The following is a 21178-nucleotide window of genomic DNA, read 5'->3' as shown; positions in this document are numbered from 1 at the left end:
AAGTCTTTGGCAGTTCCTTGACACTTTGTTTCTTAATGATCTTTTCCTGCATTCTACTTTAGCCATCCCTTCCCACGACCATGCTCTCTACTCTTGTGGTCATACCCTTTACCTTGTAATGGGTTATCTTTAAAGATCTCTACCTCAAGCATCCCGCTCTGATCTTACAGCTGACTTGCTCTAATACTCCATGCCAGCAATTTTTTGGTCCCATTGGGACTTTCAGTTTGTGAACCTTGCCACTTTCCTAACCATCATTGCTCCAGTTTCTAGTTAATGGTCCATTGCTATTTTGCAGACACCTTTAACTCTGTTACCCTCCTGTTTATTGTACCCACCTGACAAAGCTTTAACTCTAGTTAAACCATTTGCTTAATCATGCCTCTATGCCGGCAACCGTATGTTACTAGTGTTAGATGCACTACTGAAGACTATGTGAAGGCTTCCCTTCACATTGATGACCTTACATCTCAGACCAACACTCACCACCAGCCCAACATGTTGTAGGCTGTTCCTTGTCCTACTCCAGTAAGACAGCTTCATACCTTCTTTCTCCCCAAATATCCCACAACCCATCTCAGCCCATGCTCATAGCATGTGAACTTGTTTCAAACTTCACTAGGAAGTGGAAGCAGACAAGAGTCCCCTATCTTCTCTCCACTAAATAGTCTAACTTGTTTCTGTATCTGCATTTGCTGCTTTATCTCCTGATACGGGAGCAAGACAATTAGCCAAATAACCAAAGGTTATTTTGTTTAATAACCAACTCATCAAATCTATCAATTTTCCAAAACTAGTATCATTAACTGTAAAGTTTATAGCAGTTGATACTGAATGAATTGATAACTGCCAAAGCTGTGCAGAGTTTTAGATGATGGTTTATTTTTCCTTCCTAGTAACCATTTTAAGGAATGTTTAGTTTGTTAAAATCTGAGTGATAAGGGTACCTTAGTCTTTAACTCTACTTAAGAAAGCACAAAAATAGTAAGGAAAATCTCATATACATTCACTATCAATACAGAATTGGTGAGGAAGATTCAGAGCAAGCAACTCAAAGTACATACTGTCCTTTGAGTTATTTAATTGCTTAGAAACACAAAGTTTTTTTTAAAGTTTATAAGAGCTCAGAATACTTGAAATAGTTTCAGATATGACACACTGAATTTGAAAATAACAATTACTAGAAATTCAATTAAGGCTGATATGCCATTTGAGGAATTAATAAAAGAATATTAAAAGTGGTTTAAGTTTGAAAAAGGTAGAAAGGGTCATTTGGAGCTGTAACTTGAGATGTTAGGTTTTTGACTTTTTAGTAAGTAGTGCTAATACTTAGGCTTCTTTCCTTTCTCCCTTTGTACGGATATTTCTTCTCTGTTTCCTGTGAGCCTTTCCCTCTACTGGGTCACATCCAAAACACTTTACTATTCCTCTTCCCCCTCGTTACAAACTTACTCTTTTCTGAGGCTTCCTCAACTCAGAGAATAACAGCAGCACCTTCCACATATTTACTCTTGCCAAAAAAGTACAGATTTTTAAATGTCCATTGGTGTGCAACATATGCTAAGAGTGTGCATGTTTTAAGTGTACAGTGTGATACCGACTCACAAATTGAACGCATCTCTCTAGCCTGTTCCCATACCAAGAAATACCACCAGTACCCTTAGGCGCTCACTTCCTGATCCTTCCTGTCCCCTCCCCAAGGTAACCACTATGTTGACTTCTGATGCTTAGATGGGTATATTATAAACATTCAAATGTTTTTTGAATAAATTAATTCATTTTAGTAATTTTGTAATAATACAGGTATATGTATGTACTGTGATCATTGAATCTAGTGGTTCTCAAAAGTATGGTGTGAGGACTCCTGGGGGGGGGGGTCTTGAGACCCTTTCAGGGAGTCCCCAAGGTCAAAACTACTTCTCATAGTGACACTAAGATGTTATTTGCCTTTTCACTGTGCCTACATTTAACGTTGCCGAGTGAAAGCAGTGGCAGGAAAGGTTCTGGTGTCGTACATAAGCTCAGCCAGTGGCCCAGATGATAGTAGTCACCACCTTTCACATTGCCACGCACTCGAAGTTCCAAAGAGTCCGTTTCACTTAAGAATGGCCTTGATGAAGCAGTAAAAGTTATTAATTTTATGAAATCCTTTCAGTAAAAGTTTTTAAAAATCTGGGTGGCCCCTGGGAAGTGTGCAGAAAGCACTTGGGCTGCATGCTAATACATGATGTTTGAATCGAAGAAAGCCAGTTGGGTAACTGAGTTGTGAGTTAAACTGGCTGTTTTTTTCTTGGAACACCATTTTTCCTTGAAATAATGACATGGCTCTTCAGACTTGGGTATCCAGCAGCTATTCGCTCAGAGATGAGCAAGGTGAGCTTGTCACTCTACGGAAAATAATTGACAGCATTTGTTGCCTAAATGTAATAAAATTCAAACTTTCAAGTGAAAATTAGAATTTTGGAAGCTATCCTCATCACCATGAAATTGACAACGTAAACTTAGAAGGCTTTGCTGATAAGATTGGTAGTGATATTTGCAAACATGATGGTTAAATATTGTCAACATTTATAAGATCTGTGTAACTTGGTGAACCAGTATTTTGCAGATAACCAATGCCTGTAGGTACAAAATAGTGCACAAATTAAAGATCTATTCAAAGTGCAAGACAAATCAATAACTTTTAATACAACACTATAAAAAGTTATCAGTATCGTTTCAGATTCCACATTACAACTACTTTTTAAGAAACAGCCAGTGTTTTGGGGCGCCTGAGTGGCTCAGTTGGTTAAGCATCCAACTTCAGCTCAGGTCATGATCTTGTGGTTTGTGAGTTCGAGCCCCGAGTGGGGCTCTGCTGACAGCTTGGAGCTTGCAGCCTGCTTCAGCTTCTGTTTCTCCCTCTGTCTCTGCCCCTCCCCCACTGATTCTCTGTCTCCTTCTCGCTCTCAAAAATAAACATTTTAAAAAGTTTTTTTTAATGTTTATTTTTGAGAGAAAGAGAGAGCATGCACACATACACGAGTTGAGGGGGGAGGGAAGGGGAGAGAGAGAGAGAGAGAGAGAGAGAGAGAATCCCAAGCAGGCTCCATGCTGTCAGTGCAGAGCCTAACATGAGATTTGATCCCACGAACTATGAGATTGTGACCTGAGCCGAAATCAGGAGTCGGATGCTAACCAACTAAGCCACCCAGGCGCAGTTTTAGAGCTTTAATGTAACATCAAAGAATACTCATGGAAACGCTATTTAAATATATTTCCCTTTTTCAACTATACATCTGTGTGAGGCTGCATTTTCTTCATATGCTTTAACCAAAACAACATATTGCAAGAGAATGAATTCAGCAGATGTGAGCATCCAGCTGTCTTCTGTTGAGCTAGACAGTAAAGAGACTTGTAAAAATGTAAAATAATGCCATGCTTTTTACTGATTTTTTTTTTTTGTGGGTCAAGGGCTTTGGAAAATGTAATTATCTCTTGTATAAATATGCTGTTAATGTGTAATGATTTTATTTTTAGTGAACAGATGAATATTTAAAAAACTTCTCACTTTTAGTTTCTGATTTGGTAGACGTTAATAAATGTAATCTGCCAAAAAAGGAAAAAAAGAACAAACCCAAAACATCTTTGGGGTTCTCAGTAATTTTTAAGAGTGTAAGGCAAATTTTGGTATCAAAATGTTTGAGAGACCTCCGGATTTAATCATCATACTGATGGATTTTAATGTTGAGCCTGGTTTTTTACCCTTACAAACATTGCTGCAGTCTGCTTTTTTTCTCACGCTGTGATTGTTTAAGATAAATTCTTAGAAGTAGAAGTGTGATGTCAAATAACAACAAACACATTTTTATGTTTAGACGTTGGGAGATTGCTTTCTAACATAGTTGCTCTAACTCTCCTGTCAGAGCGGATGAAGGGACCCTTTCCCCACATAGTGATTAGCACTAATTGATTTAAGGTCTTAAGAGGTTTAAAAATGGTAGTACATTTTTAAAATTTTTGTATTTTTCAGAAATCGTTAGTGAAATTAGATATCTTTTCATAGCTATTTTTCTTATTTTGTAAATTGGTTATGTATAGATTTGTCTTTTTTTGACATGTTGGTCATCTTAACTGATTTGGAAGAGCTCTTAGGAAAAAATGGTTTCTGATAGTCATGTAGTGCTGCAAATAATTTTCTCATTTCCTTATAATTCTATGAGATTTTATTTATTTATTTAAAAAATTTTTTTAAATGTTTTATTTATATCTGAGAGAGAGAGACAGCATGAGCAGGGGGAGGGTCAGAGAGAGAGGGAGACACAGAATCCGAAGAAGGCTCCAGGCTCTGAGCTAGCCATCAGATGCACAGAATCTGACACGGGGCTCGAACCCACGAACCAGGAGATCATGACCTGAGCCGATGTCAGACGCTTAACGGACTGAGCCACCCAGGCGCCCCTAATTCTATGAGATTTTAAATGTCAAAGAGATTTCATTTTATTTTCTTCATGTTGCTGTATTTATTTATCTTTCCTTTATGGCTGTTGGGTTTTATGTCTTGTGTAGGCCTATATCCAAATTATAAAAATACTGTCTGTATTTTATTTTCCCGATTGGCGATTTTTTAACTAGTTTAAATTAAACCCCTTCTAGAAATGTGACAGCTCAGTTTTAGTACTAATCTAAATAGGATCTGTCATTGCATGTAATGGAAACTTGAATGATTTGGAATGTAAGATGATAAATTTACAGATATGCTGGGTCTCCCACCCTCCTGCCTCAACCCCCGGGTAATGGTATTTACTTCTGTTTGCTATTTTTCTTTAGTTGAGGAAGCGTGTGAAGCTTGAAGGGAAAGAACTTGAAGAATACTTGGAAAAAGAGAAACTAAAGAAAGAAGCTGCAAAAAAACTTGAGCAGTCAAAAGAGTGAGTTTTCAGACAGATTAAAAGCTTGTGGTTAATTATATGTAACTTAAGAACTTCTAAGATACTGTTTAATTAAAACTATTTAAATTTTATGTCGACTTCGTTATTTTTGTTACATTTTTAAATGGTGCTAGAATGCCAGGTTTCTTCGGTGCTAATTTTTTGTTTTGTTTTTAAAAAACCTGGGTGCCTGGGTGGCTTTTGATTTCACCTCAGGTCATGATCTCGTGGTCGTGAGTTGGAGCCCCGTGTTGGGCTCTGTGCTCACCCCACCAAGCCTGCTTGGGATTCTCTTTTTCCCTTCCTCACTGCCCCACCTCTCCCCATCCCTCCCCCACCCACGCACACTTGCACCCTCTCTCTCAAAAAAATAAAGCTAAAAAAGAACATATCAGTTTTACTTTTTAAAGATTTTTTTTTGGTTGTTTTTTTCTTTAATTTGAGAGAGAGAGCAAGCATGAGCAGGGGAGGGGCAGAGGGAGAGACAATCTTAAGCAGGGCTCAGTCTCATGACCCTGGGATCATGACCTGAGCCAGTATCAAGAGTCAGATACTCAACCAACTGAGCTACCCAGGTGCCCCTGAAGAGATTTTTTAAAATGACTTATACTGCTCACATACTTCTAATTTCTTGTTCCTCCCTTCTACAGATGTATCGCCCCATGGTACATCTTTCCTTCTCCCTGAAGAAATTCTTTTGATTTTTGTTTCATGGAATGCTGCATATCTGCAGGCAATAACTTCCCTCAGAGTTGTCTGGGTTGTTGTTTTTTTCTGTTTGCTTTTTGGGGCGTTTTTTTGGTCTGGCAAGTTTCTTTTTATTTTATATTTATATTTGATATTTTTACTGGGAATGTGAATTAGTAATTTACAGACTTCGTTCCATTATTTTTAGCAGGCAGTTGCAGACAATGCTGACCTTGTTCTCTTTGTTTCTCTGGTGTGTGTGTGTGTGTGTGTGTGTGTGTTTCTCTGTTGATTATGATCTACCTTAGTGTGTTCTGTTATTTAAAAAAATTTTTTTAATTGTGTATATTTAATGCTTTTTTTTTTAAATGTTTTATTTATTTATTTATTTCTAGGAGAGAGAGAGAGAGAGACAGTGTGAGCAGGGGAGGGTCAGAGAGAGAGGGAGTCACAGACTGAAACAGGCTCCAGGCTCCGAGCTGGCAGTCAGCACAGAGCCCGACGCGGGGCTCGAACCCACGAACCGTGAGATCATGACCTAAGCGAAAGTCGGATGCTTAACCGACTAAGCCACCCAGGCGCCCCTAGTTGATGCTTTCAATGCTAGTATTGATGAGTATTTATTAACTGGTAGTTAATGCTGTTTATTTTTAAATTAAAAAAAAAATTTTTTTTTTAATGTATTTCTGAGAGAGAGAGACAGCGTGAGCAGGGGAGGGTCAGAGAGAGAGGGAGTCACAGACTCTGAAACAGGCTCCAGGCTCTGAGCGGGCAGTCAGCACAGAGCCCGACGCGGGGCTCGAACCCACGAACCGTGAGATCATGACCTAAGCGAAAGTCGGATGCTTAACCGACTGAGCCACTCAGGCGCCCCTGTTTTACAAACTGTCAATCCAATAATATTATATTATCATTGAATTAAGTCAGTAATTTTCTAAATATTAATTCAAAGTCTTTTGGGGACTTTCTGACCTTTCTCTGTTCCATGATCCTCGTAGGGCAGACATAGATTCCAGTGATGAGAGTGATGTTGAGGAAGACATTGACCAGCCCTCAGCACATAAAACCAAGCATGACCTGATGATGAAAGGTGAAGGGAGTCGTAAAGGAAGTTTCTTCAAACAGGCTAAAAAATCTTATCCTATGTTTCCTGCCCCAGAAGAAAGAATTAAATGGGATGAATATGGAGAAATTATCAAGTATGTGAACAAGTTTTTCTTTCTTTTAGATTAGACTGTTTGGTGTATAACTCCTTGTATCATTAGCCCTCAATCAGTTTGGCCTTTCTGGTCATATTATGTACTCTAATAGTTTCTGAGTACTCCACAGAGGATTTGTATAGTTTGAAACGTAAAAATAGAAAGGATGAGGAACATCTAGAGAATAAATATAATAATGTACTTTAGAATTTATTTATTTTGAGAGAGAGAGAGAGAGAGAACATGCACACGTGAGCATGAAAGTGTCTGCAAGTAGGGGAGGGGTAGAGAGAGAATCCCGACAGAGGTCAGCACAGAGCCCGACAGGGGGCTTGAACTCCTGAACTGTGAGATCATGACCTGAGCCGAAATCAAGAGTCAGACAGATGCTTAACCAACTGAGTCACCCAGTTTTATTACTTAGGTATGTGAATGGTTCAAAAAGATGACCAAAAAGTTTTTCCCCACTTAGAAAGAGAGGGTAAGGGACATGCATTGGAGAAAGACATAAGATAGGGAGAACTTTTGATAGATGGTGTGTGAAGTTTGGGAAATGAGTTGCATCTCAAGCATTGTTATACATGTTTTAGTTCCAAGAGGGATATGAGATAGCATGGGTGGAATCATGGAAAGTCTACCAAATTTACACCCACTACTAGAGAAACAAGTGAAATTACACATTCTAATCCAGGTTTGAAAACACTGCTGTCCTGTGTAAAGATCGTTTCTGGTTCCCATTGCTCTACAGGCAAATGTTAAATGCCTTAGCACGGTGGACGGTGTCTTTCATTCTCTGGTTTCTCCTGACTTTTCTGTTTTGTTTCTCTCTATATTTCTGTCATGTCACTGAGCATTCTCTACTCTCGTGGTACCAGTCTTCTCCGTTTCCTTCTGCTCAGGCACGTGCTGACCCCTCAGCTTTGTTCCATCTTCCCATCCCAGGTCTCCAGGCGGCTGAATCTGGCCTTACATATTGCTGGAAGCCTTTCTTGTTTCTTCCTTGCCACTCCAGCACAGTCTAGGTCCCTCCCTGGTACTTTCTTTTTACTTCCATAATGCTCCCTTAAGTGTATAGTGGATTTTAGGTCATTCTTGGACTTAATTAGGAAAATTCCCCTGTCTACTTGGTCCTCTAAAATAGTAGAGGGGAAAAACAACAATCTAAATAGCATTGATAAGTTTGTTTACCATTCTACTTAGTGTCCAATATTCAGTTTTCAATTTCCTTATCTGAAAAGTAGGGATAAGAATTAAATGAGATTGTGTTTTTAAGGCATTTAGCATAGAATCTGACTTGTGACTCATGACTCCTAGTAAATGTGCTTTAAATGGTTGCTACTACTATTGTTATTATGTGGATTAGGGTGGAGAAGTTGGACTCCAGAGTCCGAGAAGCTACTGTAGCAGTCTAGGTGTTGGGTAACAGAGGCCTGGGTTCTCAGGAGTATGAGCATATTTGGGGATAGGGCATAGACAATTTCAGGGGGTTAGCGAGAACATTTTTAAGTTTGTTTTTAAATTTTAACATACAACTCCTCTGATATTGGAAGTAAGGATGGGAAGATAGATGCATTCATTCATGCTTTTGAAATAAAGGCAAAGACTTTCGAGGGAGCTCAAGAACTCCAAGAACTACCAAGATCTCAGTCTTCTTGGTAATTTGCCAGTGGGGAATCATCTGCTTTCTTTGGGCAGGGAAAGGGTAACTGGCGCTCTTAAGGAAATCAAAAGAGGTCTGGGATTTATAAGAGGTGGAAGTTGGCAAGAGAAACCACAGAAACTGAGAAAAAGAATGATACAAATGCAAGGCTGGGTTGTGATAGTACTTGTGATAGCCATGAAGCTCTCTTAATGGTCTGTCTACGTTCTTTACGCCCAACAGCGTGCTCTGGAGAGCATTCCTCAGTGGTCAGGAAAACATAATAGATGCAGTCATTTGGTAATTGATACTATGAAGTTGCGTTAGCTTAGGATCAATTGTGTATTTAAATCTTGAGATATGTGAGGAGCCTAAAACTTAGAACATCTACTAGGTAACATATATTGTATAATATTAGCTTGCTTGTTACTGCTTCTAATTAGAGACTTATTATTTAGACCAGAGGATTTCTTAGTGCCAGAACTTCAGGCAACGGAAGAAGAGAAAAGCAAGTTGGAATCTGGCTTGACAAATGGGGATGAACCCATGGATCAGGATCTATCTGATGTTCCCACTAAGTGTATTTCTACCACAGAGTCTATTGAAATAAAGTAAGTGCTTTTTGTTGCATTTTGAAACTAGATTAGAAGATAAAATTTCAAGAACTTGAATTATATAATGTACATTCTTTCAAGTGTGAAATTTCTGAAGATCCTCTTAAAGTTGGTGCTTTTAAAATTTAATTTCTTTTTCCCTGCAAAGGTCTGTAAAGTATGGTGGCATTTTGTTTTCATTAATGGTATTTGAAAGCCAGTGCAGTTGCATTGGTGTTGGGGTGGGGGTTAAACGTTAAATTGTACATTTATATGAAGAAACATTCTGGCCTTTTTAATAAGCCTAGTAGCACGTGTTTAATTTTTCTAAGTGTTTCCTAAAAATATACTCCTTGACTTAAACATTTCTAGTGCCCTAATGTCTGAAAAATGTTTTTATGATCTGAAAGTAGTTACTATAGCTTTTTTCCTTTTCTATTTGGTATAGTTAGTAACACCAGTAATTGATCATTTTGGATTTTTCTTTAAGTCTTTAGATAGCTAAGCAGTTTATTTTTCCAGTGATATTTAGAATATATATGGGTTATAATATCTAAATAGTGCATATTAACAATGTCACAAAATTCTCTGCAGAATGGCTGTATCAGTTTATATTTTCACTAGCAGAGCAGAAGGCTTCTTTCATCCCTGTTCGCTTAACAACATTGGGTATTATCTAACTCTTGTAACATTTCTCAGCCTAATAGATATAGAGTAATAATTTATCACTACTGTTTAAATTTGTCTTACTGTGATTATTTGGTTATCTTCTTCAAATGCTTGTGACCTTTTTTGTCTTCTTGTCTATAAAGTCCATGTTTATGCCCTTCATGTCTTATTCTCTAGGGTTTGTTGCCCTTTTGTTACTGATTTGCAGGCGTTCATTGTACATTTTGGATGTTACCCCTGGTTGGTTTTAGACAATACAGGTAGCCTCTCCCGTTCTGTTATTTGTTTATAAGAGTTGTCCATGGTCTACTTTGTTTAAAAAAAAAAAAAACCAAAACTTTAATTTTGGTGTAATGAAATAATAAAATATTTTCCATTATGGTTTTTGGAGTTGGATATAATGAAGTCTCTCCCTGTCCCTGGTGACAAATGTAATCCTTACATTTTAGTCTATTAAGCTTAAATCTTCACATTTTTCTTTTATGGCTTCTACTCATCTGCTGTTGTTTGTGGCATTAGGTCAGGAGCCAGTTTTATTTTCCTTTATATAGTGAGCCATTTTTTTTCTAATAATACCTATTGAAAAATCCATAATCTTTCCCCTTCAAATACGTATTAACAATATAAAATGTGTATTCCTCAAATCCTCATTTGGTGTATTGGATACATTTCTTTCCTGATGATAAAAGCCATTAATAACCTAGTTTTAAAATGATCAGAAAAACAGGCTTGAATAATTCTGTCTAATTACAGAGCAAGGGTCACTTACATAGACTATGAAGGCCGCTCTGATGGAGATTCCATTAAAAAGATCATTAATCAGATGAAACCACGGCAGTTGATCATTGTGCACGGACCACCAGAGGCCAGTCAGGATCTTGCGGAGTGCTGCCGTGCATTTGGTGGGAAAGATATTAAAGTGTACATGCCAAAGCTACACGAAACAGTTGACGCCACTAGTGAAACTCACATCTACCAGGTAAGTGTGCGGGCACCGGGCCATACAGAAGTAAATACATTGGTGCTGCAGATGAGGACAGGTGTGTGAGGAGCACGGCAATGAGTGAGACAGACGTGGTTCCCTGTCTCCGCTGCTGTTACAGTCTTTAAGGTCTTAGGGGCTTACAACAAGGAAAGAGCATCTATCACATTGTTATACCTCTGATAGAGAAAGCACAGGATGTTGTGAGAGTATGAAGAGGGAGACCCTGACCCAGATTTGCAGGGTCAAAGACCAAATCTGGGTCAATGACCCAGAAAATATTTCGCAGAGGTAGTGATAACTAAGCTGAATCCTAACAGATGTCTCGATGGGTCGTCAGGGTGATGTAGAGAATGGGAAAGAGAGAGGCAGAGCAAACATTCACAAAAGTATAGAGGTGAGGGGAATGGGGGAGTATTCAAGAATTCAAAAGTTTTATAAAAATTCACTGATGTCAGGGTTCTGTTCCTACTTGAAAAAAATGGAAGCAGGTACAAAAAAGAGAATAGGACAGGAGAGATTAGCTTTTATCTGGTAGCGGGAGTTGGTGTCAGTTAAAGCAGGAATGATGTCTAGATTTACTTGGAAAAAATGGGTTGGAATTCACCAGGCAGAAAAGTTATTCTGGGCAGAAGAAGAGGAAGCAGCAGTCCAAGAATATGGACGTGTGAGGTTCATGGTCATGGAGGAAACAGAAGTCACTCAGTGTTCCTGAAGCAGCAGCAAAGGCTAGTCAGGGAGACTTGCCAGTGATTCTCAACCTTGGCTGCACATAAGAACCATCTGGGGAGCTTTGGGAGTGTGAGGGGGACTTGGTGCTCTGGTCAGAATCACTGGAGGTGGGACCCTGGCATTAACACACATTTTAAGAAATTGCCATATGGTCCTAATGTCAAGGGTTAAGAGCCTTTACTTTGGAAAGTAGACAAGGGGTCCTCATGATCTCATGGGCCACTAGGTCATTACCAGTCACAGTGAAGATCAGGCGAGTGAACGATTTTTGAATCTTAACACACATTACCAGAGTCAGGAAGTAATTATAACAGGTTATATTTTGTTGTTAATTTATGCTCTGTAAGGGTTTTGTGTCTCTCCCTCTCCTTTGCATGCTGTGTAGGTGAGATTGAAAGACTCACTTGTCAGCTCCCTTCAGTTCTGTAAGGCAAAAGATGCTGAATTAGCTTGGATCGATGGAGTCCTAGACATGAGAGTTTCCAAAGTGGACACAGGAGTTATCTTAGAAGAAGGAGAACTGAAGGATGATGGAGAAGACTCAGAAATGCAGGTGGACGCTCCTTCGGACTCCAGCGTTCTGGCACAGCAGAAGGCCATGAAGAGCCTGTTTGGGGATGATGAAAAAGAAACGGGTGAAGAAAGTGAGATTATTCCGACTTTGGAACCCTTACCCCCCCATGAGGTAACAAGCACGTACCGCTTCGGCCCCTTCCTTAATTTGTCACTCTATGGATTGCGCTTTTATGTTTTTAACTCTTTACAACGTGTGTCCTATGCAGGCTGCTTTTGGAGATATGGGTTATGTGTGTGCACGCAGGAGCATGCGTGTGTGTCCTGGACAGCAAGGGCTTGATAACAATTTAAATGAAACCTTTAGGGGGGTGGCTGGGTGGCTCAGTCGGTTAAGTGTCCAATTTCAGCTCAGGTCATGATCTCATCGTTCATGAGTTCAAGCCCTGCATCAGGCTCTGTGCTGACAGCTCATGATTGCTTCATGATTGATTTTTTTCAGTATTTAAATTTTGTGTTTTTTAAAAAATGTTTGTTTTATTTTGAGAGAGATGGAGAGAGAATCCCAAGCAGGCTCCATGCTCAGTGTGGAGCCAGCTGTGGGGCTCGATCCCATGACAGAGAGATCTCAGTGTGAGCCGATATCAAGAGTCTGACGCTTAACCATCTGAGCCGCTCTGGCACCCCTCAGTATTTAAAATTTGGTTGTGAGGATTACATCACCCACCTGCTTCCAGTCAGGAGCGTTGTAGTTTTCTAAGGCTGTGAAACTCTTGTACTCTATTTTCGTGTGTTGTCAGTTCAGCTGAACTCGCTTTTGGTTTCGATGTAGTGAGGAATCTTTTATTAAGTACGGATATAATCTTAATCTAGTGTTTACGTGTTCTCAAGAGATAATCTAGTTAGAGCTTTCAGGTACTTAATTTACAGCAGTGTTAAAACTGTGGAGTAAGAGGCCTATGTGCATGCGGCCTCTTTAACCTCTCTGTGCAGTAAAGAATAAAGACATGGCCTACGTCGTTGGACTCCCTTCTAGTAATACTCTTGAGACTGGGGCAAGAACTAGAATCCTTTTCCCCTCTGTGCTAACACTCGTGCTCATCAAGGCAATTTCCAAGGGGCAGCATGAGGTTGAACCGCTTGTTTTTCTGGCGTACACTGCGTTCGCTCTAAGGGAGAGGGGAAGGTGAGACTGAGGTCAGGGGAGAACTCTGCTCTGAACTAAGTGAAGGAGTAGGATCTGGAAAATGAATTTTTTTGGCTCAGTTCTGCCTCCTGGCACTCTCCTTGACCCCCTCAGGCAAGTGGGTGAGTGAAGAGCATAACATTACCAAATGTCTCTCTGTTACTGTGAGGCATGACTAATAAAATCAATTGGGAAACACTCAGCAAATGTGAAGGGCTTTGTGATATTAAATAAAATAATGAGAGAAAATTCAGAATAACAACTTAGAATGGGACTTAACAGCCTTGATACGATCTGTCAAAGGTCTTCAGGGAAAAATAGAAAATACCTTAGAGATCATGTGTTAAATCTCACTTTACTCGGTACAACTGTGTGTCTGGTGTTTTTATTTGAGGTTATTCTTTTCCCTTTCACCTTACCTAAGGTTCCTGGACATCAGTCAGTTTTTATGAATGAACCAAGACTGTCAGACTTCAAACAAGTTCTTTTACGGGAGGGGATTCAAGCTGAGTTTGTAGGGGGTGTACTTGTTTGCAACAATCAAGTAGCAGTCCGCAGGGTAAGTGTGTGTTTAATAAGAGGTGAATTGAAAAAATACTTCCTTCTGATATGTTGCCATTTTGAATTCTGTAATTCTTGATTGGTAATTTCACAAACTGGAGATCCATAATTTATATTCATGATCATGACCTTGAAGGCTTATAAATATGACTCAAAGAAATGATGTATAGTTTTATTGTAAATTTTTATTATTTGAATCCTCTGACATCTACATGTCTATGTAAAATTCATGACTTGAATGTTAGATCCATCCATATTCTGTGAATCAGAGCAACCCATTTCCAGACCAATCATCAAATAATATAGTTAATATATTTTGGTTATTATATCTGCATATTAATGAATAGGAAATGTACTAAGTTTTTTTTTTGTTTTTTGTTTTTGTTTTTTACTTTCTAGACGGAAACTGGCCGCATTGGATTAGAAGGCTGCCTTTGTCAAGATTTTTATAGGATAAGAGACCTTTTATACGAACAGTATGCTATTGTGTAAAGGATGTGATGTCAAGAAGTATCTGTTTGACCTTTATAAGAAAAAAGAGTTCTTATTCTAAGCTTTTGCTTTTTTGTTTTGTAACATACAAAAAAGAATTGCCGGAAAAATCTAACATGCGTTCGATTTTTTAAAAATGTAAATAGAGTTCGTTTGCTAATGCTCAAATGAGCGTTCTTCCTTTTGACTTTCAGAATGACAGATTCTAACAAGTGTGCAGGCCGGAGAGTTGAAGATGTTTGGTTTCCTTCACAGACCCCTTATTCTAGAAGGGCTTTTTACTTGAATAAAACAATGCAACTTAGCAAACCAGCTCATGGCCTTAGAGAAACATGTTTGTATGAGCTCTTGCAAACGGTTTCTTAACGTTTTCTGGAATGAAAAGTGAGAATTATTTAGAAAAGATGTGTGCTATATAAAAAAACTGACAAAACAGTTTTTTGAGGCCTGTGTGTGTTAAAAAAAAAAAAAAACACAGAGTGTGTGCTCAGACTCTTCTTTGGAATTCTGATATGCAATTAGGGCATATCTCCTTACCCCTGCCTATATTTCCCGGGTATTCACTCTAGTGTGAGCTGGTACACATTTGGGTCAGAAATCAATTTTTATTTCTCCCACTTGGTATTTTATCAAGATTTTGTTGTTCAGTCTGAACGAAAACACCATCAGTTGAATATACATAGTGCAAAAGAACTCCTTGATGCATACAGTTGGATATATCTTAGCACTCAGCTGGGTTACTTTACTAGAAACTGTTGTGTCTGTTTTTAAGGAAACAAATGCTGACCCTCCTATTTTTATAAGGTAATAGTATAATTTAATCAGAGGTTTAAATGTTTTCATCTCTTAGGCTTGCTCACTCCTAGGGATGCTGAAGCAGTGGCTGGATTTTGTGTACCTTGCTACAAAAATAATACAGAAGTTGGATAAGGTCGTTCTTTCCTGTATTCCTGTCTTTCTTCGGGCCAGCAGCCCTGGCATAGTATAAACCACTTGTGTTTAAGAGTAAAAGCTGAACATATGCAATTCTCGTTGAACTTAAAAATGAAAATCATGTTGCCCCATTGTAATCTGTTGATGCTTTTTCAGTGTAACTTGATGATGGCAGTCCTTGATCTTTATTTCCTAAGTAATTTAAGCCCTCCTCTTCATACTTAGTGGTTTCAGAAGGGTCATTCTTGTTTAACTTATGTGGATCTATGTGTAGTACCACCCAGTGATATCTGACTAGAATTAAAATTTCATTTAAAGCTTACAAAGAATTTATTGTGGATTATACTGCCAATGCAAAGTTACAGTTTTCTGATACTGAAAATCAGATATGCAAAACAACATTTCAGAAGGTGACGGCAAAGAGTATGTTTTCTTTGTAGAGCTTTGAAAAAACTTCACTTAAATTCTTGTTACTGAAGAGAGAAAGCCTAGGATCCTATTTATTATGTTCCAGGGGAAAGAAAGTGTGCATTTCTTACGTGGCCTGAAGCATCTGGTTATACATAATTACATTGCAGTCCTGATATTGAAAAATTATTTCTTGCTGAGCCTTTTTATTGTCCTATGAACAGGAATTAAATTTTCAAGTACTGCTTGAAGATGCTATGCGAACTACTGTCATTGCAAGAGCAGGACTTTGACCTGTTTCTAGATGATAGTATCACTAAACTTTCTAAAATGAAGACATTTGTTTAGCCTTGGTTACTTAAGAAAAGTATAAATTTTAAAAAGGACTATAGATAAATCATGAACTCAGAGCAACTTTCAGATCTCTGTTTAAAGGCAAAATAAATACAAGTGGACCATCAGCTGATATGTATAAGTAACTTGTCTAAAAAGAAATTTTATTGTCGTATTTGTTACAAAGATTATAAATGTCAAGTTTCAGTACAATTTTTGGTTTTGTTTTCATGAACCAGTAGGTGGTGTGACACAGAAGTGAAGAAATCAATTTCTTAAGGAGGGCCTTTTTAAAAAAACTGAGATCTAATTCACGTACCATAAAGTTTATTCTTTTCAGGTATATAACTCATTGGCTTTTAGTATATTTACTGTGTTGTGCAACCATTACCACTGGCTCATTCTAGAACGTTCTCACCTCCCTCAAAAGAAGCTCTATACCTGCTCATTAGCAGTCACTTCCCATTTTTCCTTCACTCCAGCCCTAGGCAACCATCAATCTATTTTCTGTCTCTCTGGATTTGCCTATTCTGAATATTTCATAAAAATGGAATCATACAAAATGTGGTCTTTTGTGTCTGACTTCTTTCACTCATCGTATTTTCAAGATTCATTGATGTTGTGGCATGTATCAGCATTTTTAAAATATGGTTGACTAATATTCCATTGTGTGGATATACCACATTTTGTTGATTCATTTCTGAACAGATTGATGGACATTTGGGTGGCTTCTACTTTTTGGCCGTTATAAATAATGCTGCCATGAATACTCCCATACAGGTTTTTTGTATGGATATGTGTTTTCAGTTTGGGGAGGTATATGCCCAAAAGTAGGATTGCTAGATAATATGATAGATAACTTTTGAGAAACTATCTGTTTTCCAAACTATTTCCAAACTGTTTTCCAAAGTGCCTGTATGATTTGACATTCCTACCAGCACAGTGTGAGGATTCCAATTTCCCCACAACCCCAGCAGCACTTGCTATTCGCCTTATTTTTTGTTTTAATCATTCTAGGGTGTGTGAAGAGGTATCTCATTGTGGTTTTGATTTGCATTTCTTCAGTGTCTAATGATGTTGACTGTCTTTTCTGTGCCATTTGTATGTCTTCTCTAGAGAAATGTCTGTTCAAATTCTTTTGTCTATTTTTTAGTTATTTATCCTTTTTATTGTTGAGTTATAAGTTTTTAAATACAGCTTGGATGCTAAATCCTTATTGGATTTGTGATTTGCAAACATTTTCTCCTATTCTGTTGTTCAGTTTCTTGATTGTGTCCTTTGAAGCACAAAAGTTTTTAATTTTGATGAATTATGATTTATGTTTTTTTCTTTTGGTTCCATGTATTATTGGTGTCATATCTTAGAAACCACTGTTTATCCAAGGTCACAAAGATTTATACCTATTTTTCTCCTAAGAGTTTTATAGTTTAAACTCTTGAATTGACATCTTTGATTCATTTTTGAGCTAATTTTTAAAAAATCTTTATTTTTGAGAGAGTGAGAGATGGAGTGCGAGTGGGGGAGGAACAGAGAGAGAGGGAGACACAGGATCTGAAGCAGGCTCCAGGCCCTGAGCTGTCAGCACAGACTCCTACGTGGGACTCTAACTCACAAGCTGTGAGATCATGACCTGAGCTGAAGTCGGACGCTTAACCAACTGAGCCACCTGGGCATCCCCCTTTTGAGCTAATTTTTATATGTGGTGTGAAGTAGGGGTTCAATTTCATTCTTTTGCGTATGACTATCCAGTTGTGCCAGCATCGCTTGCTAAAAAGACCAATTCCTTATCAAATTATCACTATTGTTAAAAATCAGTTGGTTCTAAATGAATGAGTTTGTTCTTGGACTCTCAATTCTATCTCCTTGGTCTGTATCTTTCCTCATACTAGTACCACATTGTCTGGTACTATAGCTTTGTATTAAGTTTTGAGATTGGCAGCTGTGAGTCCTCCAACTTTGTTCTCTTTGAAGATTGTTTTGGCTTTTCTGGTTCTCTTGCATGTCAGTGTGGATTTTAGAATCAACTTCTCAATGTCTGCAGAAAAGCCATAGGGAGAGAAAAAGTAGTTGAAACTTACAACTTAAAATCTTACAATGTTATGGCTGAGACTGGAAATTCATCTAGTTCAATTCTTTTATTTCAGTATTGGATGAATGGGCCTCGGGAAGGGATTTGCTTGAGAGCCTCATACCAGGCCAGAGTGGGAGTGGGGCCCAGCCTTACAGAGTCTGTTCATTCAGTACTAAATGAATGGATCTAGAACCCATTCAACACTAAGATAAGTTTGTTGAACTAGACAAATTCCATAGTCTCTACCATAACACTATGAGATGTCAAGCTGTAAATTTCAACTGCTTTTTTCTTCTGCATTGCTGTGTTTCAGTTCCTTAGTTTACGTTCACTTTGCTTAGGGTTAATATGTTCAGTTTATCTGCTCTAAGAACAGCACCCAGCACCTGTTACGTAGGACAGTAGCATGCTGAGGGAGAGCTTCATTTTCATTCTATAAAATGGCCTGCTAAGGGCAGTGGGGTGTGGTAAATGTCACCTTCTATACTCTTCTTTGGTTGTAAGTTTCTGGTGGTTTATTGTCCTTTAAATATTGATGAACTGATTACCTCTAACAGTTAGCAATCCAGTGGCTGAGAGGTGTCTTGGTGGTGGCTGTTCCTTGCCACCCCCAACCCCCCCCCCCCTTCGCCATCCGGTAACTACAGAATGAATGTGTACATGCAGATGAGGTGGGAGCCAGAGAAGGAACATTCAGATCTGCCTCTCTGAGCAGGGATCAAGGAGGGTATTTTTCTTTTCCTTATGATTGTCTCTCACTTTTGACCACCTCCATTTTGTTTATGAGAAGATAACCGAAAATCACCCAAATAAATAAACCCAGACTTTGCTGGAAGCAAGGGTATCTTTGCTTCTGTCCTTTTCCTCCTGCTCACCCTCCAACAACCCTCTCTTTTTTGGTGTTTTCCATTTATTACTCAGGATTATTTCATTTTAGTTCTTGAAGTCAAAATATGATTTCAAGTAGCAAAAAAGAAGTTTGGAGGGTTTTAAATTTCTCTTCGCTGTAGTTGAATAGTACCAAAAGTATGTATGCTTTTCTCGTGAAATTGTTAATGGATTCCATGGGTCCTGCTCACATTTCTGATACCACTCGATAATCTCAAGTGGGGAGTATACAAAGGATTCATAAAGACCTAACTACACCATTTCTGAGTTTTTGTTGATTGTAACATCCGGTATCCAGTTTCTCGTATTTCCTTTTTTCCCCTCTAACAGTCTTTTTAAGGCACTGCTAAATTGTGCATTCACCACTCGTGAAGCCCTTCGAACAGATCTCTGTTGGAAGCTGTTCATATTTCAAGGGTGCTGCTGCTGGCCTTGTGTTTAATATTTGTGGAGCTCTCGTTTCTCTTTAGATTCATTTTCCAAGCTTAGGAGAAATGTAAGTTATTTTAGAAACAACTTGTGGTCTTGGCCCAACATGCCATTACCATTTGACTCTAAATGATGAAGAAGGAAAAAAAAAATCAAAAACACCTCTTATGTCGACAGACATTTGCCACCATAGGAGATTTTTTATATTAAAGTCATTTAACCCCAGACTATAATTAAAACTAGTAGAATATACCAGAAATCATAAAGATGCTCTAATTTCCAACCTCAGTCATGGTTTGGATTAAATTTCATATTTAAATATCAAAGGACATAAGTCTTTAATGAGACTGTGTAAATCCTTTGATCAGTTAGGAGAAAAACTTATCCTAAGTGTACAGGATTCAAATTCTCAAGGTTTTTCAGTATCTCGTATATGTGATTTTTTTTTTTCAAGGAGATAAACTATTACAGGAAGAAAGAAGCATGTTTAATGAGGAAAGGGGATTCAGATTATTGTGCGTTTTTAACTATCGAGTAGAATTTCATATCTACATTATTATTAAGAAAAGCTTCTTTCAATTTATTTCAGCTATTTTTTTGAATAGTTTTTACCTGAAATAATGAAAGCATTAAGCAAAGATTTCTCTAGCAGTATAAAAAACAGTGTAATACATTTCTGATAGCTGAAAGACCACTTGTATATTACATTTTATTTAACTTATTTTGGAGTAATTTATTTTTGTGGGTGGGAGAGAGCATACGGTGGGGGAGGGGCAGAGAGACGGGTACAGAGGATCTGAAGCAGCCTCTAGGCTGACAGCAGGGAGCCTGATGTGGGGCTCGAACTCATGAACTGTGAGATCATGACCTGAGCTGAAGCTGGGCGCTCAACCGACTGAGCCACCCAGGTGCCCCAGAATAATTTTAAACTGATGGGAGAGTTACGAGAATTATGTAAAAGATGCTACATCTCCTTCTGGATTCTCCTGTTAACACTGTGCCATATTTACCTTATTCTGTTTATATATACATTCTAATTTTTTAATGGTTATGATACCAAGTTGCAGTTATGATCTATCAAAATCAGAACAGCAATATCGATAAAGTTCTATTTAAGCCACAAACCCCCTTCAGGTGTTACCAATTACAATAAAAATGTCCCTATAATCTTTCCTTTTCACTCCAGTGTCCAGTCCATGATGATGTGTGTATTCAAGTAGGTTTTCCCTCCGGTTTTCTTCAATCTGGAGCACTTCCTCAGTTTTTCCTTTTTTAACAAAATTGTTTTAGGACTTTGATATTTTTTTGAAGAGTATTGGCCAGTTACTTTGTAGGATGACCCTCACATTGGGTTCGTCTGGCGTCTCATGATTAGAGTCAGATTACAAATTTTTGGCAGGAATACGAGAAGTGATGCTGTGTTCTCTTTGTAATATCAGTCAATTTTTGCCAGTACCAGGGATGTTAATTTTTAACGGTTATGTGTGCAAGGTTTTTCACTGTGAAGCTAATAAGTATTTGTACTTAATTAGTTCATGAGGAATAAGTGTCTTGTGGGGAGCTACTTTGAGACTGTCTCCATATCTGTTTTGTATAAACTTTTATCCTCTGGTTTTAGCATCCATTGTGGCCTTGCCACATGGTGGCTGATTAGACTCTTGCACCTCCATGTGATTGGCATTCTAGTGTATGTACTTTATCTTCTCCCTTATTTATTTACTAAGCATTCATTCATTCGTCTATTTATTATATCAGTATGAAACATGGATTCTGTTTTGTAATCTACAAACTACATGGTTTATTCCGATCCTCTAATTGCCCTAGATTTGGCTCATGGGAGCACTTTCCAGCTGCCTCTTGTGTTCTTTGACGTGGTCTCAGGTTGTGTGTGTGTGTGAAAACATTAAATTTACCATCTTGACCACTTTTCAGTGTACTGTTCAGTCGTGCCAA

General features: G+C 38.3%; 1 protein-coding gene across 3 annotated transcripts in view; it reads left to right on the top strand.

Annotated features, from left to right (window-relative positions):
• The window catches only part of CPSF2 (cleavage and polyadenylation specific factor 2), a 34343-nt gene extending 17939 nt beyond the window's left edge, over positions 1-16404 (top strand). For all 3 annotated transcript variants that reach the window (XM_077780806.1, XM_077780804.1, XM_077780805.1), the window contains 7 exons: positions 4810-4910; positions 6596-6796; positions 8894-9046; positions 10451-10676; positions 11797-12096; positions 13535-13669; positions 14071-16404. In XM_077780806.1, the coding sequence (XP_077636932.1) occupies positions 4810-4910; positions 6596-6796; positions 8894-9046; positions 10451-10676; positions 11797-12096; positions 13535-13669; positions 14071-14163 (1209 nt within the window). In that variant the 3' untranslated portion in view covers positions 14164-16404. The remainder of the gene's footprint in view (positions 1-4809; positions 4911-6595; positions 6797-8893; positions 9047-10450; positions 10677-11796; positions 12097-13534; positions 13670-14070) is intronic.
• The last annotated feature ends 4774 nt before the right edge of the window (positions 16405-21178 follow it).

The sequence above is a fragment of the Crocuta crocuta genome, unplaced genomic scaffold, assembly GCF_008692635.1.
Source record: "Crocuta crocuta isolate KB4526 unplaced genomic scaffold, BGI_CrCroc_1.0 scaffold299, whole genome shotgun sequence".
In the NCBI taxonomy this organism is placed as follows: Eukaryota; Metazoa; Chordata; class Mammalia; order Carnivora; family Hyaenidae; genus Crocuta; species Crocuta crocuta.
The sequence above is the reverse complement of the archived record's forward strand: the minus strand, read 5'-3'. Positions and strand labels throughout refer to the sequence as shown.